Source organism: Podarcis tiliguerta (assembly GCF_965153285.1).
Source record: "Podarcis tiliguerta genome assembly, chromosome: 10".
Taxonomy (NCBI): Eukaryota; Metazoa; Chordata; class Lepidosauria; order Squamata; family Lacertidae; genus Podarcis; species Podarcis tiliguerta.
This window is the reverse complement of record NC_139543.1, coordinates 15,734,184-15,760,623: the sequence shown is the minus strand read 5'-3', so window position 1 is coordinate 15,760,623 and position 26,440 is coordinate 15,734,184. Positions and strand designations below refer to the sequence as shown.

Sequence of the window (26,440 nt, the reverse complement as noted above, 5' to 3'; positions counted from 1 at the left end):
CTCTAAACTTCCACCGTTAGATAACGGAGTAGATTAAGCAGAGGTTGGACACGGGTTTGGCAATTTATGTAAGCAAGTGGCTCATCTGCTATTTCCCCACGTTTCCTGTAGCTTTCTTAAATTTGTACAGATATTGACCAGCTGAAACGAATAATGGAAGTGGTTGGTACACCCAGTTCTGAACTTCTCAAGAAAATCTCATCAGAGCATGTAAGTGCAATGTTTCACCAAGAATAATCTTTGAGATCTATTTGCTGTCTCATGTTGGCTTCCTGAGTTGTTCAGGAACAAAATGTTTTCAATTTACGAAGCTTTTTAAAGCAGTTAATGGTAATCATGTGTGAGCGGTGAATTTTAGAATGTTAAAAGATGCTAGGTGCTTTTAATACAATCCCATTGTGGATTTGGGATGCGGGTGGCGCTGTGGGTTAAACCACAGAGCCTAGGACTTGCCGATAAGAAGGTCGGCGGTTCAAATCCCCACGACGGACTGAGCTCCCATTGCTTGGTCCCTGCTCCTGCCAACCTAGCAGTTCGAAAGCACGTCAAAGTGCAAGTAGATAAATAGGTACCGCTCCAGCGGGAAGGTAAACGGTGTTTCCGTTCACTGCTCTGGTTCGCCAGAAGCATCTTAGTCATGCTGGCCATATGACCCAGAAGCTGTCTGCAGACAAACGCCAGCTCCCTCGGCCAATAAAGCGAGATGAGCGCCGCAACCCCAGTCGGCCACGACTGGACCTAATGGTCAGGGGTCCCCTTTACCTTTTATTGTGGGTTTGTGAAGAAAAGGAGATCCACAGCTTTTGGTTTGTAGGCAACGTAATCTAAGCAACCTATGAAAGACACGTAAATGGGGAAGCCATAGCAAACACATAATATAGATGCCATTTTCTAAGCATGGTTAGAATGTATGCATGGTTGCTTATTCCAGGGGGGTATCTAGATTAGGGGCAAAAAAACAGAGAGAAAAGCATATTTTTAAGAACTAAAAATATTATCATGGCATAAGACTTTGTGGACTTGAACCCATGACATTGCATTCAATAGGCAGATTACATACAACGTAAACCACTGACAAATGCAGTCGCCGGAGATAATACTTTCTTGCTATGCTGTGTTAATTTAACACCTGTAGTGGGAAAGAAGCACACAGTCCTGATGAAGTCCAATTCGAATAAGACTGAATTTGCTGATAAATTCTAGTTTATAAATGTTATGCTATAGTCTCCTTTTGAAGCCTTTTATGGTGAAGTATGGTGATTTTGAGGTTAGCATGTCCCAGGAGATTGAAACATTGGCAACATTCAGAAATTAGTGGGATATTATTGATGCCATAGCTGTGTCCATTTATTCTCTTGCATAGAAATTGATATGAGGCTGAAAGGTGTAGCGTATATAATGTTGGAGAATGTATGTGTAATGAATCCCTGGTGGTATGGTTAATGTTTTTGGGTCCTACAGGTAGTTTTGTTAGGAGCAGATTGTCAGGAAAGTGTGGCTTGCTGCAGGCATGACCCTGGTTTGTATCATTGTTGGGTGGTCCATTGTTGGTTGTGAGTCTCTAAATGACAACAGACCTATCAGACAAGGTAAAGGTAAAGGACCCCTGATAGTTAAGTCCACTCGCAGACGACTCTGGAGTTGTGGCGCTCATCTCACTTTACAAGCCGAGAGAGCTGGTGTTTGTCCACAGTTTTTCCGGGTCATGTGGCCAGCATGACTAAGCCGCTTCTGGCGCAATAGAACGTCAAAACCAGAGCAGCACACGGAAATGCTGTTTACCTTCCTACTGGAGTGGTACCTATTTATCTACTAGCACTTTTTGGCATGCTTTCAAACTGCTAGGTTGGCAGGAGCTGGGACAGAGCAACGGGAGTTCACCCCGTCGTAGGGATTCAAACCACTGACCTTCTGATCGGCAAGCCCAAGAGGCTCAGTGGTTTAGACCACAGCACACTCTCAGAAAAAAGGATCATTGTCCACAATTAGCTGTAGATTATTTTAGTAATTTATGCCACAACTGTAGAAACACTGGTTTGCACGTCACACTAAGCCAAACCATGGTTTAGTTAGTGCAACCACATGCAGGCTCCCACAAGAGGTTATGGTCGCATTGTCACAGGCATTTTTGCTGTTGACACCATGCATTGATCTAAACTATGGCTGAAACCTGGAATCATCATATAGCGCCTTCTAGTTGTAACCAAGGTTTGACTTAATGTGGAAACGATGCCTTATGAGGAATGGCTAAGGGAGCTGGGCATGTTTAGCCTGGAGAAGAGGAGGTTAAGGGGTGATATGATAGCCATGTTCAAATATATAAAAGGATGTCACATAGAGGAGGGAGAAAGGTTGTTTTCTGCTGCTCCAGAGAAGCGGACATGGAGCAATGGATCCAAACTACAAGAAAGAAGATTCCACCTAAACATTAGGAAGAACTTCCTGACAGTAAGAGCTGTTCAACAGTGGAATTTGCTGCCAAGGAGTGTGGTGGAGTCTCCTTCTTTGGAGATCTTTAAGCAGAGGCTTGACAACCATATGTCAGGAGTGCTCTGATGGTGTTTCCTGCTTGGCAGGGGGTTGGACTCGATGGCCCTTGTAGTCTATTCCAACTCTATGATTCTATGATTCTATTCTATGATTCTATGACATGCAAAGCAAGCCACTAACTTTATCACTGTCTCTGTTCTATGTGTTTTCAATGGGAATCCTGGGGAACTTGTGCTATTTAATATACCGTATTTTTCCGTGTATAAGACTAGGGTTTTTTCCTTTAAAATAATGTCAAAAATTTGCGGGTGTCTTATAGATGGGGGTGTCTTACAGACGGGAAAATACCGTACTCTGTTTTGACACAGAACGCGGGGGCGTTGAATTCACTCTCCTTCCCCAACTACTGCTCCCTGGGTGATTGATCAAACGATACTTTTGGATGATTCTCATCCCACTCCATGCCTCTACAAAGCTGAATCTATTTAATACACAGCAACTGGAAATGGCATCTTTGAAATATTCAGCAGAATTACAAGAGGGCACACGAGAACAGTCTAAGTCAAATATGTCTCTGTGTTTAGTTAAAGACTTGCCGGTAGCATTTTTGGAATAAATGCCTGTTTTGCAAATTACACACTTAAATGCCATTAAACATATTGGGTGAGATTAAATGGATAATTGAAAGATTATAATAGTAGTGAGATTAAAGGGGGCAGTTGAGGGATTCATTATCTACCCATTTTGTGAACAAATAATGATGGCAAGCAATGAAAAGTATGGCTGTTAATTAGGATGCCGTGATAGTGGCTTTGTTATAAAAAGCATAAAAAACGTTAAGGAGAGAAATTAAAACTTGCAGGTACTTAGAAAAATGCCCAAGCCAATAACATGAGAGTATTGTTGTCTGCTTGCATGTTTTTAACTCAAATGTATGTCATTAATTCCTGATGAAGAACTACCCCCATCTTCAGGTTGAATCCTGACAAGACAGAAGTACTGTTTTGGGGGGACAGGGGACGGGCGAGTGTGGGGAACTCCCTGGTCCTGAATGGGATAAATGTGCCCCTGAAGGACCAGGTGCACAGCCTGGGAGTCATTCTGGACTCACAGCTGTCCATGGAGGCACAGGTCAATTCTGTGTCCAGGGCAGCTGTCTACCAGCTCCATCTGGTACACGGGCTGAGATCCTACCTGCCCACAGACTGTCTCGCCAGAGTGGTGCATGCTCTAGTTATCTCTCGCTTGGACCACTGCAATGTGCTCTATGTGGGGCTACCTTTGACGGTGACCTGGAAACTACAACTAATCCAGAATGTGGCAACTAGACTGGTGACTGGGAGTAGCTGCCGAGACCATATAACACCGGTCCTGAAAGACCTTCATTGGCTCCCAGTACGTTTCCGAGCACAATTCAAAGTTTTGGCGCTGACCTTTAAAACCCTAAACGGCCTCGGCTCAGTATACCTGAAGGAGTGTGTCTCCACCCCCATCGTTTTGCCCAAACACTGAAGTCTAGTTCTGAGGGCCTTCTGGTGGTTCCCTCACTGCAAGAAGTGAGGTTACAGGGAACCAGGCAGAGGACCTTCTCAGTAGTGGGGCCCACCCTGTGGAACACCCTCCCATCAGATGTCCAGGAAATACACAACTATCTGGCTTTTAGAAGACATCTGAAAGCAGCCCTGTTTAGAGAAGCTTTTAATATTTGTTCTTTTATCGTGTTTTTAATATTCTGTTGGGAGCCGCCCAGATTTCCCTATTCCTCGATAGGGAATTACAAAAGTTATTACTTTAGGTTTTCTGTTCTTCCTGTTTCTCTGTTGTACTCTGAGCTGCTCTTGGTTGCTTGGCCTTATCCTTCCCCAATCATAGCAGTCTCTGACCATTTCCTGAGGTGTTTCTGGTGATGTTCCCAGAATGCCAGTTATAAGTGTTCTGGGTTCTGAAGAAGGGTGCATGTGGAGACTTGCAAGTAAGTTAGTCAAACACTTAAGGTAAAGGGATCCCTGACCGTTAAGTCCAGTCGCAGACAACTCTGGGGTCACAGCGCTCATCTCGCTTTACTAGCTGAGGGAGCCAGCATTTGTCCGCAGACAGTTTTTCCGGGTCGTGTGGCCAGCATGACTAAGCCACTTCTGGCAAACCAGAGCAGCGCACGGAAACGCCGTTTACTTTCCCGCAGGAGCGGTACCTATTTATCTATTTGCACTTTGATGTGCTTTCAAAGTGCTAGGTGGGCAGAGGCTGGGACCGAGCAACGGGAGCTCACCCCGTCGCCAGGATTCGAACCGCAAGCCCTAAGCTCTGCGGTTTAGACCACAGTTCCACCCACGTCAAACACTTGCTGTGTAGTAAATCCCAAAGTCCTATTACAAGGCAAACTCTCTTTTCAAATGCACCTAACGAATGTAGTTATTTGCTTTTAATGAAAGCAGCTTCAGGAGGCTGTAATTTTCAGCTCATGAGAGTGGCATGGGTGTGGTAATGTCTGACCTGAATGATTTTTCATATGAAAAACGGAAGTGAGCAGGAAAACATGGAATAGACGATAATGAATATAATTGGCCAAAAAATACAGTTTAGGTTTCAAAGTGTGTATGAGCAAGAATGTCACTTCTGCCCTTTTTATTGCTGTGACAGTACATTTTGACATTTCTGATGCCTGTTAAAGCGATGATGACTGCATGATTCATATGGTTGCCACTGGGAATAGAGGATATGACACCTCTTTGCTGATCGCTGCTTTTCTAGTTCACCTTATAGACCTGTGGAGATTCTGCAGTCATGTATTTAACAAAGTGGTTTTTTTATATTCCTTGAGGGTCACTCAGGGCAGTCCCTCAGGTACACTGCTGAGTCCAAACTTCACTCAAAATACCTGCCGTGTCCACCTGCTGTCTTATAGAGAGCATTAGGACTATACCTTTATATTTGTGCATTTACATTAGGTATGTGGGCTCAGGTGTGAGCCCACCCAGGCCAGAACACAGACAGTTAGAACTTCAGAATATATGTGAGAACGCAAACATATATGTAATTAAGGTAACATTCAAAACAAGTAGTCATTATAGGCAGAGTTCTAATTTCCTAACTCACTAGTTTAAGTTTCATAACAGGGGTCTGATACTTCGACATATGCTTTCATTATCTCTCTCATCTTATTCCCCTCCCCACACACACCCAGATACACTATCATTTCTCAGCAACACTACCAGTTACCCCCTAATAACAACCATCCTTCCACTTAATTCTTCTGTCACAGGGTTAGACCAGGGCTTCAATAGCATCTGATTTACACCCATGTTTAGCAGAGGTGAGATGGATGAAGAGAGCTAACCAAAAAAAGGGCTTTGCCTCTCATCTTCGAGTTGCATTTTATTAACTCTCTATCTTACAGATTGATATCTATAAACCTTGCAAATATTCAGGGATGGCTGGTTGTGTTGAAATGCCATTGTTTTTTATGCCTAGGCACCAAAGGAGTTGTGTGTATTGATTCCCCAAGGGTGAATATATATATTTTTTTACCAAAAACCTAAATACATGCATCCACCTTCCTTTATTGCAGGCCAGAAAGTACATAGAATCTCTACCACACATGCCTCAACAAGATCTGAAAGCAGTATTTCGTGGAGCCAACCCATTAGGTATGAACTTGAAGGTTTTGGTATTTACTATTCTTGTTTTGCACAGGTACAGTCCGCTCAAGTAGAAAATGTATGGTGTTGTCAATTTTTCAAACGTCTTCAGTCTCGTATAAGGGTGGAGAACCTCAACCCAAGAGGCTATCTCTTAACTAGCCATCGTGTCTCTTCTAAGCCGTGCTCTGCCCTGCATCCTTCTTGAGAGCTTTTGCCTGGCTAGAATGTGAATGTGATAATGCCTTTTGCTTACCAGAATGGTGACACCTGAGTTTTGCATGGCTGAAATGTAGCCTGCTGTACAAAGGTAATACATGCCTCCCTTGTTCTGTCCCCTTTTGCCTCTTGCCTCACCTGCCTCCGGAAGGTTCTCCATGAAGGATCCTTGGACCGTATCCCTAGTCTAATACAGTGGACACTCGGGTTGTGAATGTGATCCATGTGGGATGCACATTCTCAACCCACAGCGTTCGCACCCCAAGTCTGTGCACGCACGGGTTGCGATTCAGCACGTCTGCGCATGTGCGACTGCCGAAACCCGGAACCCATTCCAGTAATTCTGGGTTTCGGCAGTCCGCAACCCGAAAAAACTCAACCTGAAGCGGACGCAACATGAGGTATGACTACTAGGACTAGAAACAGAAGTACTGCACAAGGCACTGAATAATTCTTTTTTAAAAAATGAATTTTCCATCCAATGCCTGCCTTTTTAACACAACATCACAGCCTTTCTGTGGTTGCCCGGAAGCTTAACTGCATGTAACTACCTAAAAATGCATTTTCAGGAACTGTAAGTTAGCTTGTAAGCAACTACTATGTAGCTCCTGGTTATCTGACTCTATCCTTCTGCTTGTTACCAGAATGGCAGTATAGATATCATCAGTCTATGGTTCAATATTTATTGTTTTTTGTTTGCCTGAAGGCCTTGTAGAGTGGACTGGGTTAGCAAATCTTTCCCCCCTCCTCCTCCCCTAGCCCCTCTCTTTTTCAACATACACCAGCACAAAAGCCCTGGATGGTGAATGTGTGTGTACTTACTATAGTAGTAAGTTGTGCTACATATTCCACCCCCTCCTTGAGTATCTCCACCCTCTTGCCCAACACCCTTCCTTGCCTTTACAGCACTTGCACAGATCAGCAGTTGCGAAGGGAGCAGAATTGATCGTGCGGGACTTAAATGCAGCCTTGGTTTGGGGATCAGATTGTGTATTGCATAAGCTGTCGGTCTGACTTCCTGCTTTTCAGCAGAATCGTTGCCCAAGGTTACTCATGGATCTCTTAATTCAAAGTCTAAGGTCTCCCTGTTTACCCTTAGCACATAGCAGTCTGGTTCAAGGCTCTCTCAAATCCTGTAGCATTCAGAATTGCTAAGCTAATGGCAACCAGATGTCACAAGCCACCTGAGATTACCACAGCAAATAAGGTGCTTGCCACTAGACAGCACTTAATATTGGCTGTGATCATGCTAGTTATTAATTAGTAATTAATAAGCTGTGAGCGTGCTGGTAATTAAATGATGTTTTATACGTTTTGTATGTAGAAACTTAACTCAGCTAAGCATCAATTATCTAGCATGCCTGTGTAAATATATCGTTATTTTCTTTCTTTAAAATATACACAAACAGGGATCTGTTATTTTCTTTTCATCATGGTTCATCTGTAATTTCATGCTTGACTGTTTGCATTTTGTGCCTGGGAACTGATTCCCAGATACAAAATGCTTTGTGCAAAGTGGTACCAAATAAACATGTTTATAATGCTATATTTTCCTTTGGTTAATTTTTTTTAAAATAAATATTTTGCAACCTTGAGATTAGGTTGTGGAAGGCATGCAGCATTTTACTCAAGATATTTCAGTTTTCCTGATGATGGTGGTTAAGTGAATTTTGGATTTTATTTTCTTTTAATCCTAGCTGTAGATCTTCTTGAGAAAATGCTTATACTGGATAGCGATAAAAGAATAACAGCATCAGAAGCACTTGCACATCCTTATTTTGTACAATACCACGATCCTGATGACGAACCTGAGGCAGAACTGTATGATGAATCAATAGAGAATAAAGAACGGATTATAGATGAATGGAAAGGTAAAGAAGTCTGTCGTTCTGCAGTTGACATGCAGAGGAACCCCCACCCCAAATTCTAGAAGACCAAAGAAAATTGGGTTTTTAGACAGTTTTTACAGAACTCTTTGATTCCATTTTTAGGACTGCATGAGGAAATGAAATCTCTTTGCCTGGTTTTGCTCAGTTATCAGTGACTTGAGGGGATTTCTATTTTTTTGTTTATTTTGGTTAAGCTTTATTTTGAAATGTAAAGAAGGAAAAGCCATTTGTTCAGAACTTGCAAACATTTGATAGGAACTGGCCCCGGCATGTACATTGTGAACTATGGGACCTGTAGCTTCTTGCTAGAATTACTTCAGATGTTTGCTTTAACCTCAGCCGCTGGATGTTAACAGCATCTTAAGATATATAGTCTCATTTCTGCTCAAGGCTAAGGTGACAAAGAATATCCCTTGCTAGCAAAACATGTTGCCTGTGACATTATTTAAACAGAGTAAGGCTTTCAATGGCACCTTGAAGTTTTAAATAATGCCACGGGCAACATTTCTTTTGCTAACAAGGGATATTATTTCAGGTTTAAGAAGTGAATGAAGATGGGCACCTGAAAATTACATAAACACACAACTCGCTTTGTGCAAAATATCCTATGGCTTGGATCCTATGCTAACAGCATTCAGAAGCCTCTCTGAAGGGTTGAAAGAACCCCTCAACAATGTGGGATGGTGAGTCGGAAAATGGAGGACAGGATTTATTGTCTGAAATTTGACATGAGCCCTAATACAACATTCAAGTTCACATAAGCTTCCTGTTCCACCTTTGTTCCTTTCTGATGAGCCTTCCGCACCCTATCTCCAGAGAGCATTTTCAGGGGATGCAGTAAAATTTCTTTCCATGAACTTCCGCCTTACGTTCGGGTTCTAGCCTGTGTTCTTTTATTGTGTTGCGTGCTCAACACATAGGGCATCACCTTCATCTCCCCCAGTGTTTCCCAAACTTGGGTCTCCAGCTGCTTTTGGACTACAGTTCCCATCATCCTTGACCACTGGTCTTTCCAGCTAGGGATGATGGGAGTTGTAGTCCAAAAACAGCTGGTGACCCAAGTCTGGGAAACACTGATACACACACATTCCAATTTGATTTTTCCTCTTTTGACTGCTGAGTCAAGAGACAATTCCACCTGCACTCTAGTTAGGTGTAGGGATCTGAACGTTGACTTGCTGCTTGCTACCAGTGTATTCAGACACTTTCTTCTTACTTGGTGGAGTTTAAACACTTACACCCTTTCATTTAGCAGCCTGAACTTATGCATGTTTATTTGGAAGTGAGTCCCACTGAGTTCAATACTGCTTGCTCCCAAGTAAGTGTGCATAACAAATCTCTCAATGTACCCTGTGGCCCAATTAAAAGAATTTTAAGTCAGCTAAAAAAGCCAATGCAATTCTGGGCTGCATCAATAGGAGTATAGCATCTAGATCAAGGGAAGTAATAGTGCCACTGTATTCTGCTCTGGTCAGACCTCACCTGGAGTACTGTGTCCAGTTCTGGGCACCACAGTTCAAGAAGGACACTGACAAACTGGAACGTGTCCAGAAGAGGGCAACCAAAATGGTCAAAGGCCTGGAAACGATGCCTTATGAGGAACGGCTAAGGGAGCTGGGCATGTATAGCCTGGAGAAGAGGAGGTTAAGGGGTGATATGATAGCCATGTTCAAATATATAAAAGGATGTCACATAGAGGAGGGAGAAAGGTTGTTTTCTGCTGCTCCAGAGAAGCGGACACGGAGCAATGGATCCAAACTACAAGAAAGAAGATTCCACCTAAACATTAGGAAGAACTTCCTGACAGTAAGAGCTGTTCGACAGTGGAATTTGCTGCCAAGGAGTGTGGTGGAGTCTCCTTCTTTGGAGGTCTTTAAGCAGAGGCTTGACAGCCATATGTCAGGAGTGCTCTGATGGTGTTTCCTGCTTGGCAGGGGGTTGGACTCGATGGCCCTTGTGGTCTCTTCCAACTCTATGATTCTATGATTCTAAGTCAATGCACACATGTCTGCTATGGAAATACTTTAGCTGAGAGATTTTTGTGGCGTATTTTCCACAACTTGATGGTGATGGTGGTCCTTATCCACCAATCTGGGATAAGATAGCCTGCCCATTTGCATAGCTAGGGAGTCCACCTTCTGCTAGACCAGACTTCCTCAACCTCGGCCCTCCAGATGTTTTGAGACTACAATTCCCATCATCCCTGACCACTGGTCCTTCTAGCTAGGCATCATGGGAGTTGTAGGCCAAAAACATCTGGAGGGCCTATGCTAGTCTTTACAAAATAATCTCATAACAAATTACCATTCACTGGGTGGGGGTGGGGGGTGGGAATGTGTATTCACACCGTGAGAAAGAAGTTCTTTGTTACACACTAATTCACCCCCCCACACACATACTGCCTATCAACATTTATTTCTGTAAAATGCAGTAACCTCCCTTTCTTTAAATAATAGACAACCCTTGGTTTAAAGAGGCAGAGGACACAGTTGTATTTCCCCCCCTACCACTTGAAATGTTGAGGCAAGCTGGTTTTATTATTATTCGCATGCACTTCACCCAAAGACGGGTATTATATAAGGAATGTTTCAGTGAAATGCCTTCTAGCAAAACTCACAAAGAAAAGCAGAAGTGAAATCCTTACATACACTGGGCTTTCGATTTTAGAAAGATACGTTGTTTTCCCAGAGATTGTTGCTGCGATGTGGCCAACCATCATTAATCATAACCCTTTTTGATTCTTTCTCTCTTAAGTTTTGGTTTTAAAAATGTCTGTTTTAGTTTCATAAAAGTTTCCCCTCCATGTTTTAGAGGTTTTGTACTGTATTCCACCAAAAACCATCTTAAAGTTGTAGTAGCAATGTTTTGAAATTTAAAGTGTTTCAAACTATGTTAGCATTAGTTCTCATCAGCATCCAGATGCTAAGATTTCCCCCTAGAGCTGCCTTATCTGGTTCTTTCAGAAGAACTGGGTGGGCTTTTAATTTAATTTGTAAGTATAGTAATGTCACTAACATAAGATCTACTGATCTTAACACCTAAGTGGGTGAGGGGGGGGAGAGATTATTGCTCAGTTTTGTGGGGTGGGGCTACATTATTTAGGACTTTAAACACTACTGCAAGTACCTTGATTTTGACCCAGAAACCAGTTGTTGTTCTTTTAATACTACATCTCAGCTCCATCACCTCCACCATGTCTGAGTGTGAGAGAGACCATTTTTCTACGCTCGGCTGTTCTATTTTAATTTAAGCAGTGTCAGTCTGTGTGCAAGCAGAACGTTAAAGTTTTGCATCCATGAGATCATTCAAACTAAATAGCCAGACAGGTAGGTACTTTCATTCAAATTTAAGGAAAGTTTCTGTAGTTGATATGTCCATGTCAGTGTGGGGAAATTGTGTTGTTTTGTATCCTGGGCAAACTAGTCAGATGACACTGTGTGTTCCTGATATGGACTGTGCATTCCAATTTCTTTATTTTAAAAAGTGTGACTTCAGTTCATTAGGAGTTAGGATCCTTACACAGATGGGGAAATGTATTTAAACGGTCATCGGCAAGACATCCAGAAATCTGTCTACTGGAGCTGATTGTTTTCCTGCAGAGTTGGGTCATTCATCCTCAGTGCTAGAGAAAAATGTCTTTTTAGGGATTTTATAGCCATGGTTTGTTACAGTACAGTAGTCAGCACAGCCTATCCTTCAGTATATAGTTACTGGCACAGCAAATCTGAGGTTCAGGTTCTTGGTATATTAAATGTGTGTGTGTGTGTGTGTGTGTGTGTGTGTGTGTGTTGAGAAAGCGAACAACCACAGACATTTCCTGGAATATGTGTGTTCCTTCTGCCTTCAATGCCCTGATGCATATCTAAATTACTAATATTTCATATTCACTTTGTTTTTTTCTCTCTATCTCATTCAAGAACTTACATATGAAGAAGTGATCAGCTTCAAACCACCCGATTTAAAGATGGATAGCCTTGAAATTGAACAATAAATCCAGAACCTTATCTCTTTTTTTTTGCCATGCTGTACTATGAAGACTATTAAACGGATTGCATTGCAATTTAATTTCATATACCACAAGCGTAGATTTTACTATCCAAAGATCTTGGAAAAGCTATGGGAAAGCAGATAAATAGCACTGAAGGAAAATGTATCCGGGGTGTGTTTTGCCTTGTACTACGAATGTAATAATTACAGAACATTAAGAACTGCTTCATTATGACAAATGATGCACTGAGGGTTTGTTTTTTTACAAAAAAAAACTGTGTCTTCTCTGCATGTCTCATTCTATTGGTTGTGATGCCAAAAACGGTGATTTTAATATTATTTTGAGGTTGTACAGTTAAAGCATGAATGTATGTTGAAACAAAAATAGAAGCCCATACAAGCAATTTATTATTTTTAAGAGTTACCTTAATTCTATGTTGTGTTATGTTTACTTTATTTTTTAATTTATAGATAGTGCCTTTAGGAGAAGGGGCCACTGTAGTAAGTTAGTCATAATAGATACCTGTAGTGGTTTTCATGACCATGCTAAGAGTTTCTGGAGTGATTGACCGACAGTTGGAAGTCAGAGAGTCAGATCATTGTTTTGTCATTAGAGTTTGCCGTCATTTTTCCTATAGTTGTAGAAAACTGCAGAGCACAGTTTTACTAGTGATCTAGCCCTAAAATGGTCCACTGTGTCAAGTTCTAATGAGTGGAATTTATCGCACACATTTGAGTTCTTTGAAGATCTAGCTCCCCACTAGAGCACTTTCTCTGTAATTTTGGAGTGCCTGTTCCTCCCCTGTCAATAAACTGTTTTGAAAACAATACATGTTTCCTGTGCTTTAAAATTTTTTATGATGGCAATTAATTTTAATCTGGGTAAAAATGTATGTGCTGTGCATGAGCTGAAACTAGAATGTCTTTGGATTAAAAATAAAATAAAATCTTCAGCATACTATAGAACGTATAAAGAAGTGGGTGGACAACTCTGGCCGGCGTATGGTAATGTGTATATCAATATCTCCATTAAATACATCTAGTTCAGATCTGAGACTGGTAGGTCTCTGCTTGCCTCTAAAAGGCAGACTCATAAATGGGACACTTCCTCTTTCATACTGTCACTTAGGAACTTCCTCTGGAAAAAGTAGCCTTGGAGTTAGAGAGTCTTTGTATGTTTGTGCACACACACACACCCCTGAGGCTCCGTTCTGCTATGTAAGCCGGGCTAGCCATTAAGAGTAGTTTCTGAGGCCCTGTTCTCTAGTCCTCCAGCCAAGAGCCATCTTGCTGGAGGTATCTGGGACAGGGCTTTCTCAGTGGTGACCCCTTCCCTAGGGAGATAGATACACTTGGTCTCATTGCTGGAAGGTTCCAAAATTGGGGAGCAGCGTCTTGAGCATCTCTTGGGATAAACTAATAGATAATGACACAGTAGCTACTTGGAACAGGGAACCATATGGAAACTGTTTTTGTAAAGAAGTTGTCCACACAAGTGAGCCAGTTTGAACTATCCCATGCAAGAGCCACCTGAATATTGTTGGTATAATACGGGAGTGGTGAACCTGTGGTCCTCCAGATGTTGTTGGATTCCAACTTCCATCATCTCAAGTCAGCATAGCTAAGGATGATGATGATGATGATGATTTATTTATACCCCGCCCATCTGGCTGGGTTTCCCCAGCAACTCTGGGTGGCTTCCAACAAAATATTAAAATACAATAGTCTGTTAAACATTAAACACCTCCCTAAACAGCGCTGCCTTCAGGTGTCTTCTGATGGAAGTTGGGAGTCCAATATTTGGAAGGCTGCAAGTTCCCTGAAATACTGGAAGCCAGCTAATACAGAGAAAACCACTTCCACACCAATATGTAGTGGCAGTTCGACCTTCTAGGTACTTGCTGTTTTGAACGTCCTCAGAAAGGGAGTGAATGGCTGATAAAATTGTATATTAAAATCTTAACATGGAAAATTTGGCAAGGTTTAATATTTCAGAATCTCTCAGTGTACCATCTTTGATCCTGGGGTTACCCTCATACACAACAGTTTTGTGGCACCCTAAAAGACTTAACAGGTGTACTGTGGCGTAAGCTTTTGTAGACTAGAGCCCATCACCAGAAGTATGATGTGCCTGCCATGGCAGATCTGTTCACACTAGCATAGAGCAGTGAAATGTAAACAGTTGGTCACACACTCAAGAGTATGCAAAGGGCCTCCAAAGTCCATCTCGTCCACCCTCCGTGCCGAAGCAGGAAATCCCACTGCTACAACTTCTGTCAAAAGCCAGCTGGAAGCAAGGAGCTGCAAAAACGGGAAGTCATTAAAAAAAAAATGTTTGGCTTCTTCAAGAGTCCAAGCTATGAATATTGGCAGTCTTCCCAAATGCAGAAGGGAACTGTCTCGCATGTTGATTATGCAACCCTTTTGTATTTTGTGCTCCCAACAACTGTTGGTTATTTGTGTGTAATGTTCCAGCAAATGTGCAGGTTATAGAATATATTCTTGTTCCAAAACGACACTAGCGTGCCCAAATAAATACAGACCACCAGCTGGAATATACTCCTACACACAGGACTGATTTTGTATTTCTGTTATCGTTCCTTCTCACCTTGTTAACCTGATTGATCCTACGGTAACGCAGTTTTTTAAAAATCTGTTTGATGAAGCTGCTGGCAAGGATAGCTCATAACAAACCATTTATTTTCCAATTTGCTATTGTTAGGTTTGGTGGCCCTGCTTTTAGGAACCAAGGTCCAATTCCACTGAAATGGATTCCTTCCACTGTGTGCTGTTTGCTACCATGCAGAGAGACAATCATGGTACCAAAGCTCATTTCCTATGATGCTTCCACTTCAAAAATTGTTCTGGCCTATAAGCCCAGAGGTGTGACAGAAAACAAGGCATGTTTGTCATGTTTTTCATGACTGCCTCTCTGCCCAAAGCATAATGTCGAAAGAGACGGTCTCAGTCAACCCTAAAAACAGGTTCTCTCCTGGAACCATTTGGAAACAATGCCAAATCTTGTAAATACTGGGTCACCGCAGACACTCTTTAGTTCAGCCTGTGGCAAATGTCCCTTTTGGTGAGTTATTTGTGATGGCCACAATTTTTACCTCCCACTTACAGGCAAGGTTAAGGTGGATTAACCATGATATGCAAAACAGACAGTTATTGCTAGAGGTGAATGAGTCATACAGTTCTGCGAAGGAAGTAACGAGTCTGCCACAAATCCTGCAATTGCAAGTAAACCAGCTGCAGACTCCAATCACAAACACATATAAGGAAAAATGTGGGGAATGCACCCTTTCCCATTTTTTAGCTGCCCTGCTTATGAAAGAGATGAAAGGGTTGCAATTGAATTAATTTTGCAAGTCGCAGCAGCTACTTACATTCATGGTTCTTGATGCTTATAGAAAAATAGTGTGGTGTAATTTACTGGACTGTTCCAGAATTGGCAAACTGTAAATAATTTGAATTATATACCCTAATTAAATTTATTCGTATTCAAGGTTCCACAAGTCAGTCTCTTGTACCTAATCCACTATTTTCACTCAGGAACTTCATTGTTTGTTGACATAGATGGGGATGAAAAATCAGGCACATGAAAAGATACCATGGATAAAATGTATCTGGAGAAGAATTGCCAGATTCACTAATGGGTGTGTGCTGTGCATGAATGAAAAATAACAACAGTATAAAGACAAATATGGTACATTGCTACTGGGTTTGGAAGTTCGTGACTGAGTAGAGCTTCCAAGTCCAGATGCATTATGTCTGTATACCAGATGTTGCTTTCATGCCTTGACTGAGCACTGTGGAAGAGACTCTTAAAACTGCAAGATGTGTATTTAGTTTGAATCACCAGGGAGTTCAATTACAAAATCCACTTTCTAGCCAACCATCTCAAAGGTGACACCTGATAATCAAAAGTGCAACCCTCACACCCAAACAACAACGTGGAAACCACAGTGCTTATTTAGGAGGAGATAAAAAACGATTTCTCTTTCCCGCCATTTCCATTCTTTATGTACAAAAACGGAAGGAAGAAGTTCCCTCCAAAGAAGAAAGGGTAAGTAAGGTGATGGACTATGTGGAATCAGCAAAGTTAACAGCCAAAATAAGAGAACTTAATGGTGATCGTTTTGTGGAAGAATGGAAGCCTTATTCGGATTACTGAAAGAAATGCTATAGTATGACGAATTCACGAGCAGGATTTGAACTATGAGCAACAGAAGGAATTAGAGATTATTGTTATGGTATAAAATACCACCATGGGAAACGGGTTGGGAAGTTGACAAAACAAAAGAGACATTTATGTGTTGGAGTGTATATACAGGGCCAGATTTAGGTTTGATGAGGCCCTCAGCTACTAAAGGTAATGGAGCCCTTTATATGTCCAGCTGTCCTTTGTCAACAACAAATTGTCGCTGTTTTTTCATAGCTGTCAACATTTCCCCCTTTTTAAGGGAAATTCCCTTATTCCGAATAGGATTCCTTGCAAGAAAAGGGAAAAGTTGACAGCTATGTGTTTTTTGTGTCAAATATATGCTATATGGTAATTTATGGATCTAATCCATTTGCACATAACAAAATATGTATCAAAGTAATTGTTGAACTGAAATACAATTAAGAAGAAGTAGGTTATATTTTGGAAATGTACATCCAGTTTTTGTTTTCCCTTTAATTTTTTTTTTTGGGGGGCCCCCAAGAGAGTGGGACCCTAAGCTAATAGTTTGCTTAGTTTATACCCAAATCCGGCAAGGTGAAACTTTTGAAATGTAATAAAATATAACCTCGGGTGCGGGGGGAGGGGGGGAGAGAGATTTCTTTCCCAGCTAGCCAGCGGCGTTGTCAATCGACCTCTCCAAAATAAAAAATGGGAAAGGAAACGGCCTGGAGGAAGAGGGCGCATGTTGCGAGACCTTCATCCATCCATCCACGCTGCCTGCAGCGCGGTCCCCTCCCACCAAAGGGGGTGAATGGTGGAAAAGAAAGGGGGAGAGAAGGAGCGAGAGCCGCCCTCCTCCACAGAGGCTGGGAAAGAGAAAGAGAAACGCACGCCCAGGCGGAGAGAGAGAGAGAGAGACAGAAGGCGGACGGGCGCGCGCAAAGGCGAGGCGCGCCCTCTCCGCGCACGGTTCCGCCTCCCGCCGCGGTTGCTGCTCTCTGTCGCCGGGAGCTGGCGGCGCGGGGGAGGCGGGAAGCTGCCATGTCCTCCCCCAAGAAAGGCTTCTACCGGCAGGAGATCACCAAGACCGCGTGGGAGGTGAGGGAGCGCTACCGGGAGCTGCAAGCGGTGGGATCCGGAGCCTACGGCGCCGTCTGGTGAGTCTGGAGCGGGGCGAGGGGAGGAAGGAGGACCCCGGGGTGCAGGGCGAGGGCGAGGAGCAGGCGAAGCAGCCCCGGAGGAAAGCGGGGCGAGGGGGTGGGGAGAGACTCTATCCAAGTTCCCCAGCGATCCCGGAGTCGCCGGAGGGGGAACAATGGGCGCCTCGCAACTTCTGCATCCCCGCAGACTCTGGAAAAAGGGGGCTGGTGCTGCTTGCGCGCTGCTGGTGCTGCTTGCGCGCTCCACACACAGCCTTCCCGTCTGCGCTCTCAGCTGCGCCTCGCCAATTCGCCGCGCACCCGGTTCGGCGGAGGCGAGCGGGCGCCGAATTCGAACCCAGAGCTCCGTACTTCTTCTGCTCGCCCGTCTGAAGGACACCCTGCCCGAGGTTAAGGGCTGGGAAGGTGCAGGGGTCTGTGGTCAGATAAGCTTGTTTGGGGGGAAAATGCACATCTACTACCCTCCAATATTTCACAAATGAAAATAGGGACGTCCTGTTTAATCATAATCATAATATGCTTATTTAATACCCTGTCCATCTGACTGGGCTGCCCCAGCCACTCTGGGCAGCTTCCAAACATATAAAAACAATAATAATAATAATAATAATAATAATAATAATAAACACATATAAAAGCATAATCCTAGGGGGCCGAGGTCCCTTTGCCGCCCTCTCCCCCTAAAATATTTGAGGGGGGAAGTGCAAGGGCATTGCCATTCAAATGGTGTGCATGTGCCGTGTCATGTGATTGATGGAACCCCAATAATAATAATAATGATAATAATAATTTTATTTGCCACCCATCTGACTAGTAAAAGCACAGTACAACATCACACACTAAAAACCTCCCTGGACAGGGCTGCCTTCAGATGTTTTTGAAAAACGACCAAGCTGTTTACCTGATTGACATCTGCTGTGGGCGCAACTACCGAAAAGCCCCTCTTGCCTGGTTCCCTGCACATCTTGAAGCCCACGTCTATGCAATGTGGAAATGTGTGTGGAGAAATGTTTCTTCTCCTCCGCCTTCTTTTTTTCACTTTTATTGCCTTGCTTCCTGTGGTGTTAGAAACTTCCTGTTTGAAGGGGGGGGCGATAGGAAGCAAAATTTTACTCTTGGCAAATGGGTTCCCAGACATTGATATGGGTACCCTCACAGGATTCTTTCGTTTAAAAGACTGCATGACAGAATTTGTGGACTTTCTGCCCCATTTGCCTTTCTAGGCTTCACCAGCCGATTCTCTGCTGGTGTTAAAATGCCAATAACCTCAGGCGGACAGGGAAGGAGGCTGGTATTTTTTTGCCTGCAACAGGCTGTGTGAGGGCTGATCTCCCTACGAGTGCAAAGAAACCACCTCTAGCATCAGTTGTGTTTCTGACACAGGAAGGTGTTGAGAGTAAAATAGAGGAGGCTGACAGCTGTCAGATACAGAACGATGCGCACAGGGAAGAACTGTTTGACACAGATAAGCGCCCTTTTGTTGAGTGCTATTCAAGCGTCTGGTCTTTGCGGCTCCTTCTGTTCCTCATATTCCGCTGAGAACGGCTGTCAGGCTTGGCCATCCCTACAGAAACAGCGGTGAAGTAATCTGTGGTGAGGTAGAGGGTATTTAACATGTAAGACAGGCGTTTTTCCTCTCTCCTGTTGTTAGAATCCTTGTGCGGACTTGCCCCAAAATGTGGAATAGAAGTGTAGGGTTGGAATGAAGGAATCTCAACTGAAGCATCCATGGCAGATGGCCATCCAATCTCTGCTTAAAAATTCTCCAAGTAAGGAGAGTCCACAACCTCCTGAGGGAAACGCTTCCACTGCCGAACAGCTCTTCCTGTCAGAAAGTTCTCCCAGAAACAACATAAATATCTTAAATAATGCAGATTTAAGCCACCCCCAGAATGTCAGGAGCACAGGAAAGTGCCATATTTCTGAGTCAGGCCCACCCAACTCAGTACTGTCTGCAGATTTGGAGATGGGAGCGTTTTCTCCACCCCCATTGGTCTGAGGTCCAGTGCCGACAGCCTTCTGGTGGTTCCCTCGCTGCGAGAAGCCAAGTTACAGGGAACCAGGCAGAGGGCCTTCTCGGTAGTGGCCCCCGTCCTGTGGAACGCCCTCCCACCAGATGTCAAAGAAAAAAACAACTACCAGACTTTAAGAAGACATCTGAAGGCAGCCCTGTTTAGGAAAGCTTTTAATGTTTAATAGACTATTGTATTTTAATATCCTGTTGAAAGCCACCCAGAGTGGCTGGGGAAGCCCAGCCAGATGGGCGGGGTATAAATAAATTATTATTATTATTATTATTATTATTATTATTATTAGGGTTATTATTATTATTATTAGGGTTATTATTAGGGTTATTATTAGGGTTATTATAACCCAGGTTATTATAACCTGGGACTCTCTGCATGGGCTCCGCCTCTGAGCTGCAACCCTTCCTTTATGTGGTTTATATGGCAATCCCCACGAACCCCATAGCAACTGCATGGGGGTCCAGGAGAATTACGCAGTTGCATGTGAATGATGCACCTCCTTTGGGTCTTGGGCACTGTATTGCCAATGCTCACACTCTTCCTTTTCACTCTGCTCTTGCCATTTCCATTTTGTGGAGAGGAGGAAGAATGGGAGAAACGAGTGGAGCCAAGACTATTTTCAGTCTGCCAGATATATCCACTTGGGCAGGCATAGGCAAACTCGGCCCTCCAGAAGTTTTGGGACTACAACTCCCACCATCCCTAGCTCACAGGACCAGTGGTCAGGGGTGTTGGGAATTGTAGTTCCAAAATATCTGGAGGGCCGAGTTTGCCTAAGCCTGCACTTGGGGGTGGGGCAAGGAATAGGAACAGAGAAACTAATGGTAAGGAACAGAATACAGTGATGCCCCGCAAGACGAATGCCTCGGAAGACGAAAAACTCGCAAGACGAAAGAGTTTTCCGTTTTCTGAGGTGCTTCGCAAGACCGATTTCCCTATGGGCTTGCTTCGCAAGACAAAACGTCTTGCGCTTTTTTTTTTTAAACCGCCAATGCATTCCTATGGGAAACCGTCAGTACGCATTGGTGCTTCGCAAGACGAAAAAACTCGTAGAACGAAAAAACTCGCAGAACGAATTAATTTCGTCTTGCGGGGCACCACTGTACCTCTGGTTGTGTTTCGAGGTCTGTTTGATGACGGTGCTTGGCACTCGCAGGATCACTTTTGAAGGACACTCGTGAGCAGTTGAGTCAGTATTACGGAAGCATTAATATAATAATAATAATAATAATAATAATAATAATAATAATAATAATAATAATAATAATATTTATATCCCGCCCTCCCCAGCTGAAGCCGGGCTCAGAGCGGCTAACAACAATAAGACTATAAGCATCTATTTATGCATATTATTATTATTCTGGGCTATCTCACTCTGTAGAGAAGGAGGCGTTTATATTCTCAGGGTCTTTGGTTCAAGCCGCAAGTTGGGAAAAAGATTCTGGCATTGCAGGGGGTTGGACTAGATGACCCTTCCAATTCCTCAATTTGATGATCTATGATTTGTTTTTGTTGTTGTTGTTGTTATTATTATTATTATTATTATTGTTGTTGTTGTTATTATTATTATTATTGCATATAACATTCCCAGAGACAAATCCGTCATCAGGGTCCTAAATAACAATGGGGTTTTCTGTTGCAGTGTAATATTTTTACATTGATGTATTTGCAGGACCGTTTTGGTTATTGGTTCTGTCTCTAAGTCAGAAGCTCCCAAGTTTAGTCCCTGGCACCAGTTGGTAGGACTGCCACCAACCACTATATATTGGGTTTAATGCACCAAAGATCTGACTCCGTAAAAGACAACTTCCTGTGTTCAAAACAGGCATCTGAATTAGTCCTTTAAAAAAATGTTCATTTAAGCCAGGGGTCCCCAAACTAAGGCCCGCAGGCCGGATAAGACCCAAGGGAACTCGTTTATCCGGCCAGCGGCAACCCCCACCGCCCGCTGCTGCCGCAACGCACTTCCAGGTCAGAGGAGCACCGGAAATACCTTGTGCGCATGTGCATGCGTTATTTCCGGTGCACATCCGGGTTGGAGGAGGCCCGTGCACATTTGCACAAGCTATTTCCGGTGCTCCTCCGACCCGGAAGTGCACTAGAAATAACGTGTTTGCACGCATATGGGCACGCGCTCCCCCGCCTCCAGCCCGCTGCGTGATCAGCGCTGGAGACACAGGCCCGAGGTGCGGTAAGTTTGCTGACCCCTGAGTTAAGCTTTACCTGTCTTGAATATGTACTACTGTGGTACCTCAGGTTAAGAACTTAATTCGTTCTGGAGGTCCGTTCTTAACCTGAAACTGTTCTTAACCTGAGGTACCACTTTAGCTAATGGGGCCTCCCGCTGCTGCCACACCCCTGGAGCACGATTTCTGTTCTCATCCTGAAGCAAAGTGCTTAACCCGAGGTACTATTTCTGGATTAGCGGAGTCTGTAACCTGAAGCATCTGTAACCTGAGGTAGTACTTTCCATATGTTGACATTTTCTAGGAGTGCCCCTGGGTCAATTTTTCACATACCGGGTGTTAACGTTGTTCGCTATTTTTATGTCTGTTTTGTGTCGCACCTTAATTTACAAGCTGGGATGACCTTCAGTGACAATGTTGTCTCCTGCCTACCACCACAGCTGTTTTTCTCATCTTCTGGCCCCGCAACACAGCAGTCCTGAGGTGGGAAATGTGGTTCTTAGAGGGATATAAACTTACATCTAGCCTCATGTGTTTTATCATCTGAAACATCATAGTAAAACTGCCATAGTGATTTAAGCTGTTCCTGCCTTATCCTCACAACTGTAATTCAACTGCGATTTAGCCTGGTGCAAGAGTGAAGAACCCAAGGACCTGCAGACTACAACTCCCATCATCCCTGACCATTGGCTATGCTTGCTAGAGGTGATGGGAGTTGGAATCCAACAACAGCTGGATGGCCACATGTTCCCCAACCTTGACTGGGGGCAGGGAGATCAAACTGCTGTGCCTTTCTGGGTAGAACACATAGCAATGGAATTCATCCTTTGTGTGCAGCAGGTCCCAGGTTTTCCAGTTGAAAAGATTCAGGTGGCAGGTATTGGGGAATATTTCTGTTGGAGATCCAGAGAGCCTGTTCCCATGAGAGTAGTAATAAGAACACAGAAAGAGTTCTACTGGAACAGACAAGTCCTGTCTATTCAGAATTCTCCTCTCCCAACTACCTAAGGTAAAGGTAAAGGACCCCTGGACAGTTGAGTCCAGTCAAAGGCAACTACAGTGGTACCTCGGATTAAGAACTTCGTTCCGGAGGTCCGTTCTTAACCTGAAACTGTTCTTAACCTGAAGCACCACTTTAGCTAATGGGGCCTCCCGCTGCTGCCACGCCGCCGGAGCACGATTTCTGTTCTCATCCTGAAGCAAAGTTATTTACCCCGAGGTACTAATTCTGGGTTAGCGGAGTCTGTAACTGAAGTGTCTGTAACCCGAGGTACCACTGTATGGGCTTGCGGAGCTCATCCTGCTTTCAGGCCGAGGGAGCCGGCATTTGTCCACATGTGGGTCCGGGTCATGTGGCCAGCATGACTAGACTGCTTCTGACACAACAGAGCACCATGATGGAAACAGAGCACGCAAAAACTCCATTTACCTTCCCGCAGCAGCGGTGACTATTTATCTATTTGCACTGGCATGCTTTCAAACTGCTAGGTTGGCAGGAGCAGGGACCGAGCAACAGGAGCTCACTCTGTTGCGAGGATTCGAACTGCCGACCTTCTGATCAGGCAAGCCCAAGAGGCTCAGTGGTTCAGACCACAGCGCCACCTATGGAAAGCCCACAAGGGGATGTATAACCTCTGTTCTTTAAGGGAATGGGTTGTTATTATGTAAATATACGAGCAGGAATTTATAAATTGGCAGCTGATGGATAATGAAAAAGGGAAAAGTAATAATTAAATAATAATATTAATTGTTAATTGTATATAAGGAATGAAATATGAATTACAGTGGTACCTCGGGTTAAGAACTTAATTCGTTCTGGAGGTCTATTCTTAACCTGAAACTGTTCTTAACCTGAAGCACCACTTTATCTAATGGGGCCTCCTGCTGCTGCCGCGAGATTTCTGTTCTCATCCTGAAGCAAAGTTCTTAACCCGAGGTACTATTTCTGGGTTAGCGGAGTCTGTAACCTGAAGCATATGTAACCCAAGGTACCACTGTACAAATAAATATGTAATATCAAGCAGCATCGGGGGAACGTAGGGATGCATCTAGGACAAAGAACAGGAAGTCAACTTTGGGGGGAAATTGTATTAAATTTTATGTAACTTGGCATTGATTTGTGTAAAATTTGGAAAACTAATAAATATTATTTGGCAAAAGAAAACAAACCCCACGAGCCAGACATGATACTTGGCTAGATATAAAAAATATTATGTCCAGGAATGAGGCAGTTTTCAGTATTACAATACATTTCTGAAACTGCCTGCCCATGCTCTTAACTTATGAACAAGCTAACTACCATGCCAAGCTAACTACCATGCCACAGTTTGGATTTGGATTTGATATCCCACTTTATCACTCCCTTTAAGGAGTCTCAAAGCGGCTAACATTCTCCTTTCCCTTCCTCCCCCACAACAAACACTCTGTGAGGTGAGTGGGGCTGAGAGACTTCAAAGAAGTATGACTAGCCCAAGGTCACCCAGCAGCTGCATGTGGAGGAGCGGAGACGCGAACCCAGTTCCCCAGATTACGAGACTACCACTCTTAACCACTACACCACACTGGCTCTCAGTTAAATTTGCTGAGTTCTGAAAGCAAGTTTGAAGGGAGCCACATGCACACATATCCATCCTTTTCCACTCTCACATACCCACCCTCCTGTTGAAATGCACACACGGCATGGCAGGCATTGGGGACACACAGAAACTGAATTTTGTCGCCCTTGCTTGGGTGCTGTTATACGGCATATTCCTTATCTGCGTCAATAAACGCGCTTTGTCTCTTTCCCAGGATGCAGCTATACCCTTTCGCCTAGCTTCTGATTCATGGAATTTCTGTTCTCGTTTCCTTTAAGCTCAGCTATTGACAGGAAAAATGGAACAAAAGTGGCTATTAAGAAGTTGTACCGTCCATTTCAATCGGAACTTTTTGCCAAGCGAGCCTATCGGGAATTGCGCCTCCTGAAACACATGAAGCATGAAAATGTGAGTATAGAGGCACTAACAAACCTCTCTTCCCACATTTTAGGAAGTTAGCTGTTGCGCACTGTGACAGAGTTGCATGGCTTTAAATTCAAATTATTTCAAATGTGTTCATACGCACCTGGATTTTTCTATAAGGAAAAACCCGAATGGCTGTCATATGAAATCTGATGTATGTTTGTAATTTTATTTCTCGGCCTGCCGCATGATTGTAATAAAACCTATGAGTGGCTTTCAAAAAAACAAAAAGAACATTGAAGTTAAAACATTCAAAAGATAATTAAAATCCATGGTAAACAAAGGATTAAAACACATTTGCAAGTATGCAAGTAATAATAATAATAATGCCAAGATGCCAATATTATATGTCCAGAAATTGCTGTTCCTATCCCTGCCATCCTCATGCCTCTTAGTTTATGCATATGAGCGCATATGCATAATGTTTCTTCATATAATCCTGCCATTATATCAGTGAATGTGTTCTCTGTTTCGTTTCAGTCTTGACTATTGTTATTGTTTGCAACTTTAATTAAACTCTTATTAGCAGCTGTTTGCAACAGTCTTCCATGTTGTGCAATTATCATAATGCAAAATATACTTAACTGTTACAAGTGAGTGTAATATATGTGAATATATCATCACAGTAATATTAAGGGCAGTTCACACAATAAATTGCTTTCTATATGCAGTAGCTTGGATGATGAGGATGATGATGATGATGATGATGATGATAATGATAATTTATTTATTTATACCCCGCCCATCTGGCTGGGTTTCCCCAGCCACTCTGGGCAGCTTCCAACAAAATATTAATATACAATAGTCTATTAACCATTAAAAGCTTCCCTAAACAGGGCTGCCTTCAGATGTCTTCTAAGCCTTCAGATGTCTGTGAAAGTGTGATCCTAAACAAGTTTACCTAGGAAGGCCCATTGAGTTCAGTCAAGCTTACTCCCATGTAGCCCTGATAAGTTCAATCCAAAAAGTTCACAATAGTAATGTGTCCAATCTCCTCCTCACCCCTGGACCCCAAAGCACTCCCTGAAGATCCTCTCTGGGAAGTTGAGTGGGGGCCACCTAAAAATATGGGCAGGATGGATGCCGGAGGTGGAGGGCGAGATGGGAAACATTTCTTTCTTGAACTTCCTAAAGGCTGAAATCTTACGCATGGGACTGGCAGCCTGTGACCATGGTGCTCTTTATATTTATCAATGTGAGAGCATGCGTGGAAGCGTCAAGATAAGGATAAAAATGTAATTTGTGGTCCACCTTCGAGAGCAAAAGAAGAAGGTAAGAGCTTTAGCAGAAGGATTGTGAGTTAAATTTAAGTTGATATTTCGACAGTCTTGAAATCTCAAGAGAGATAAGTGGTATCGTAAGAGCACATTAGGAGGAGGAGGTCAGCGCAAATGCTGACAGAAGATGTATGAGTATATTAGTCTACGCACATGTTTTTTTGCCCCATCTGGAGATTACGTTTAGGTGGGGGAAATATCATATGTGAACAGACACTGTGTTTTGAAAGGGATAGAGATGAAATGTTAAAGATAACATAGAATTAATGTAAAGAGAGAATGGAGTAAAGTAAATTAATGCCACAATTTTTGTTAGGATTTAAAATACAAACTCAGTTAAAACAGTGGTCTCAGTCCAGAAGTATACTGAATATACTTCTGTATCACTAAAATTCTGTGC

General features: G+C 43.2%; 2 protein-coding genes across 3 annotated transcripts in view; both read left to right on the top strand.

Annotated features, from left to right (window-relative positions):
* MAPK11 (mitogen-activated protein kinase 11) overlaps positions 1-13,051 on the top strand; it is a 56,743-nt gene extending 43,692 nt beyond the window's left edge. For both annotated transcript variants that reach the window (XM_083400013.1, XM_083400012.1), the window contains exons 9-12: positions 131-210; positions 6,059-6,137; positions 8,045-8,218; positions 12,154-13,051. In XM_083400013.1, the coding sequence (XP_083256139.1) occupies positions 131-210; positions 6,059-6,137; positions 8,045-8,218; positions 12,154-12,227 (407 nt within the window). In that variant the 3' untranslated portion in view covers positions 12,228-13,051. The remainder of the gene's footprint in view (positions 1-130; positions 211-6,058; positions 6,138-8,044; positions 8,219-12,153) is intronic.
* Positions 13,052-17,248: 4,197 nt separating this feature from the next.
* Positions 17,249-26,440, top strand: part of MAPK12 (mitogen-activated protein kinase 12) — a 45,904-nt gene continuing 36,712 nt past the window's right edge. The window contains exons 1-2 of the mRNA XM_083400014.1: positions 17,249-17,548; positions 24,619-24,748. Of these exons, the coding sequence (XP_083256140.1) occupies positions 17,433-17,548; positions 24,619-24,748 (246 nt within the window). The 5' untranslated portion in view covers positions 17,249-17,432. The remainder of the gene's footprint in view (positions 17,549-24,618; positions 24,749-26,440) is intronic.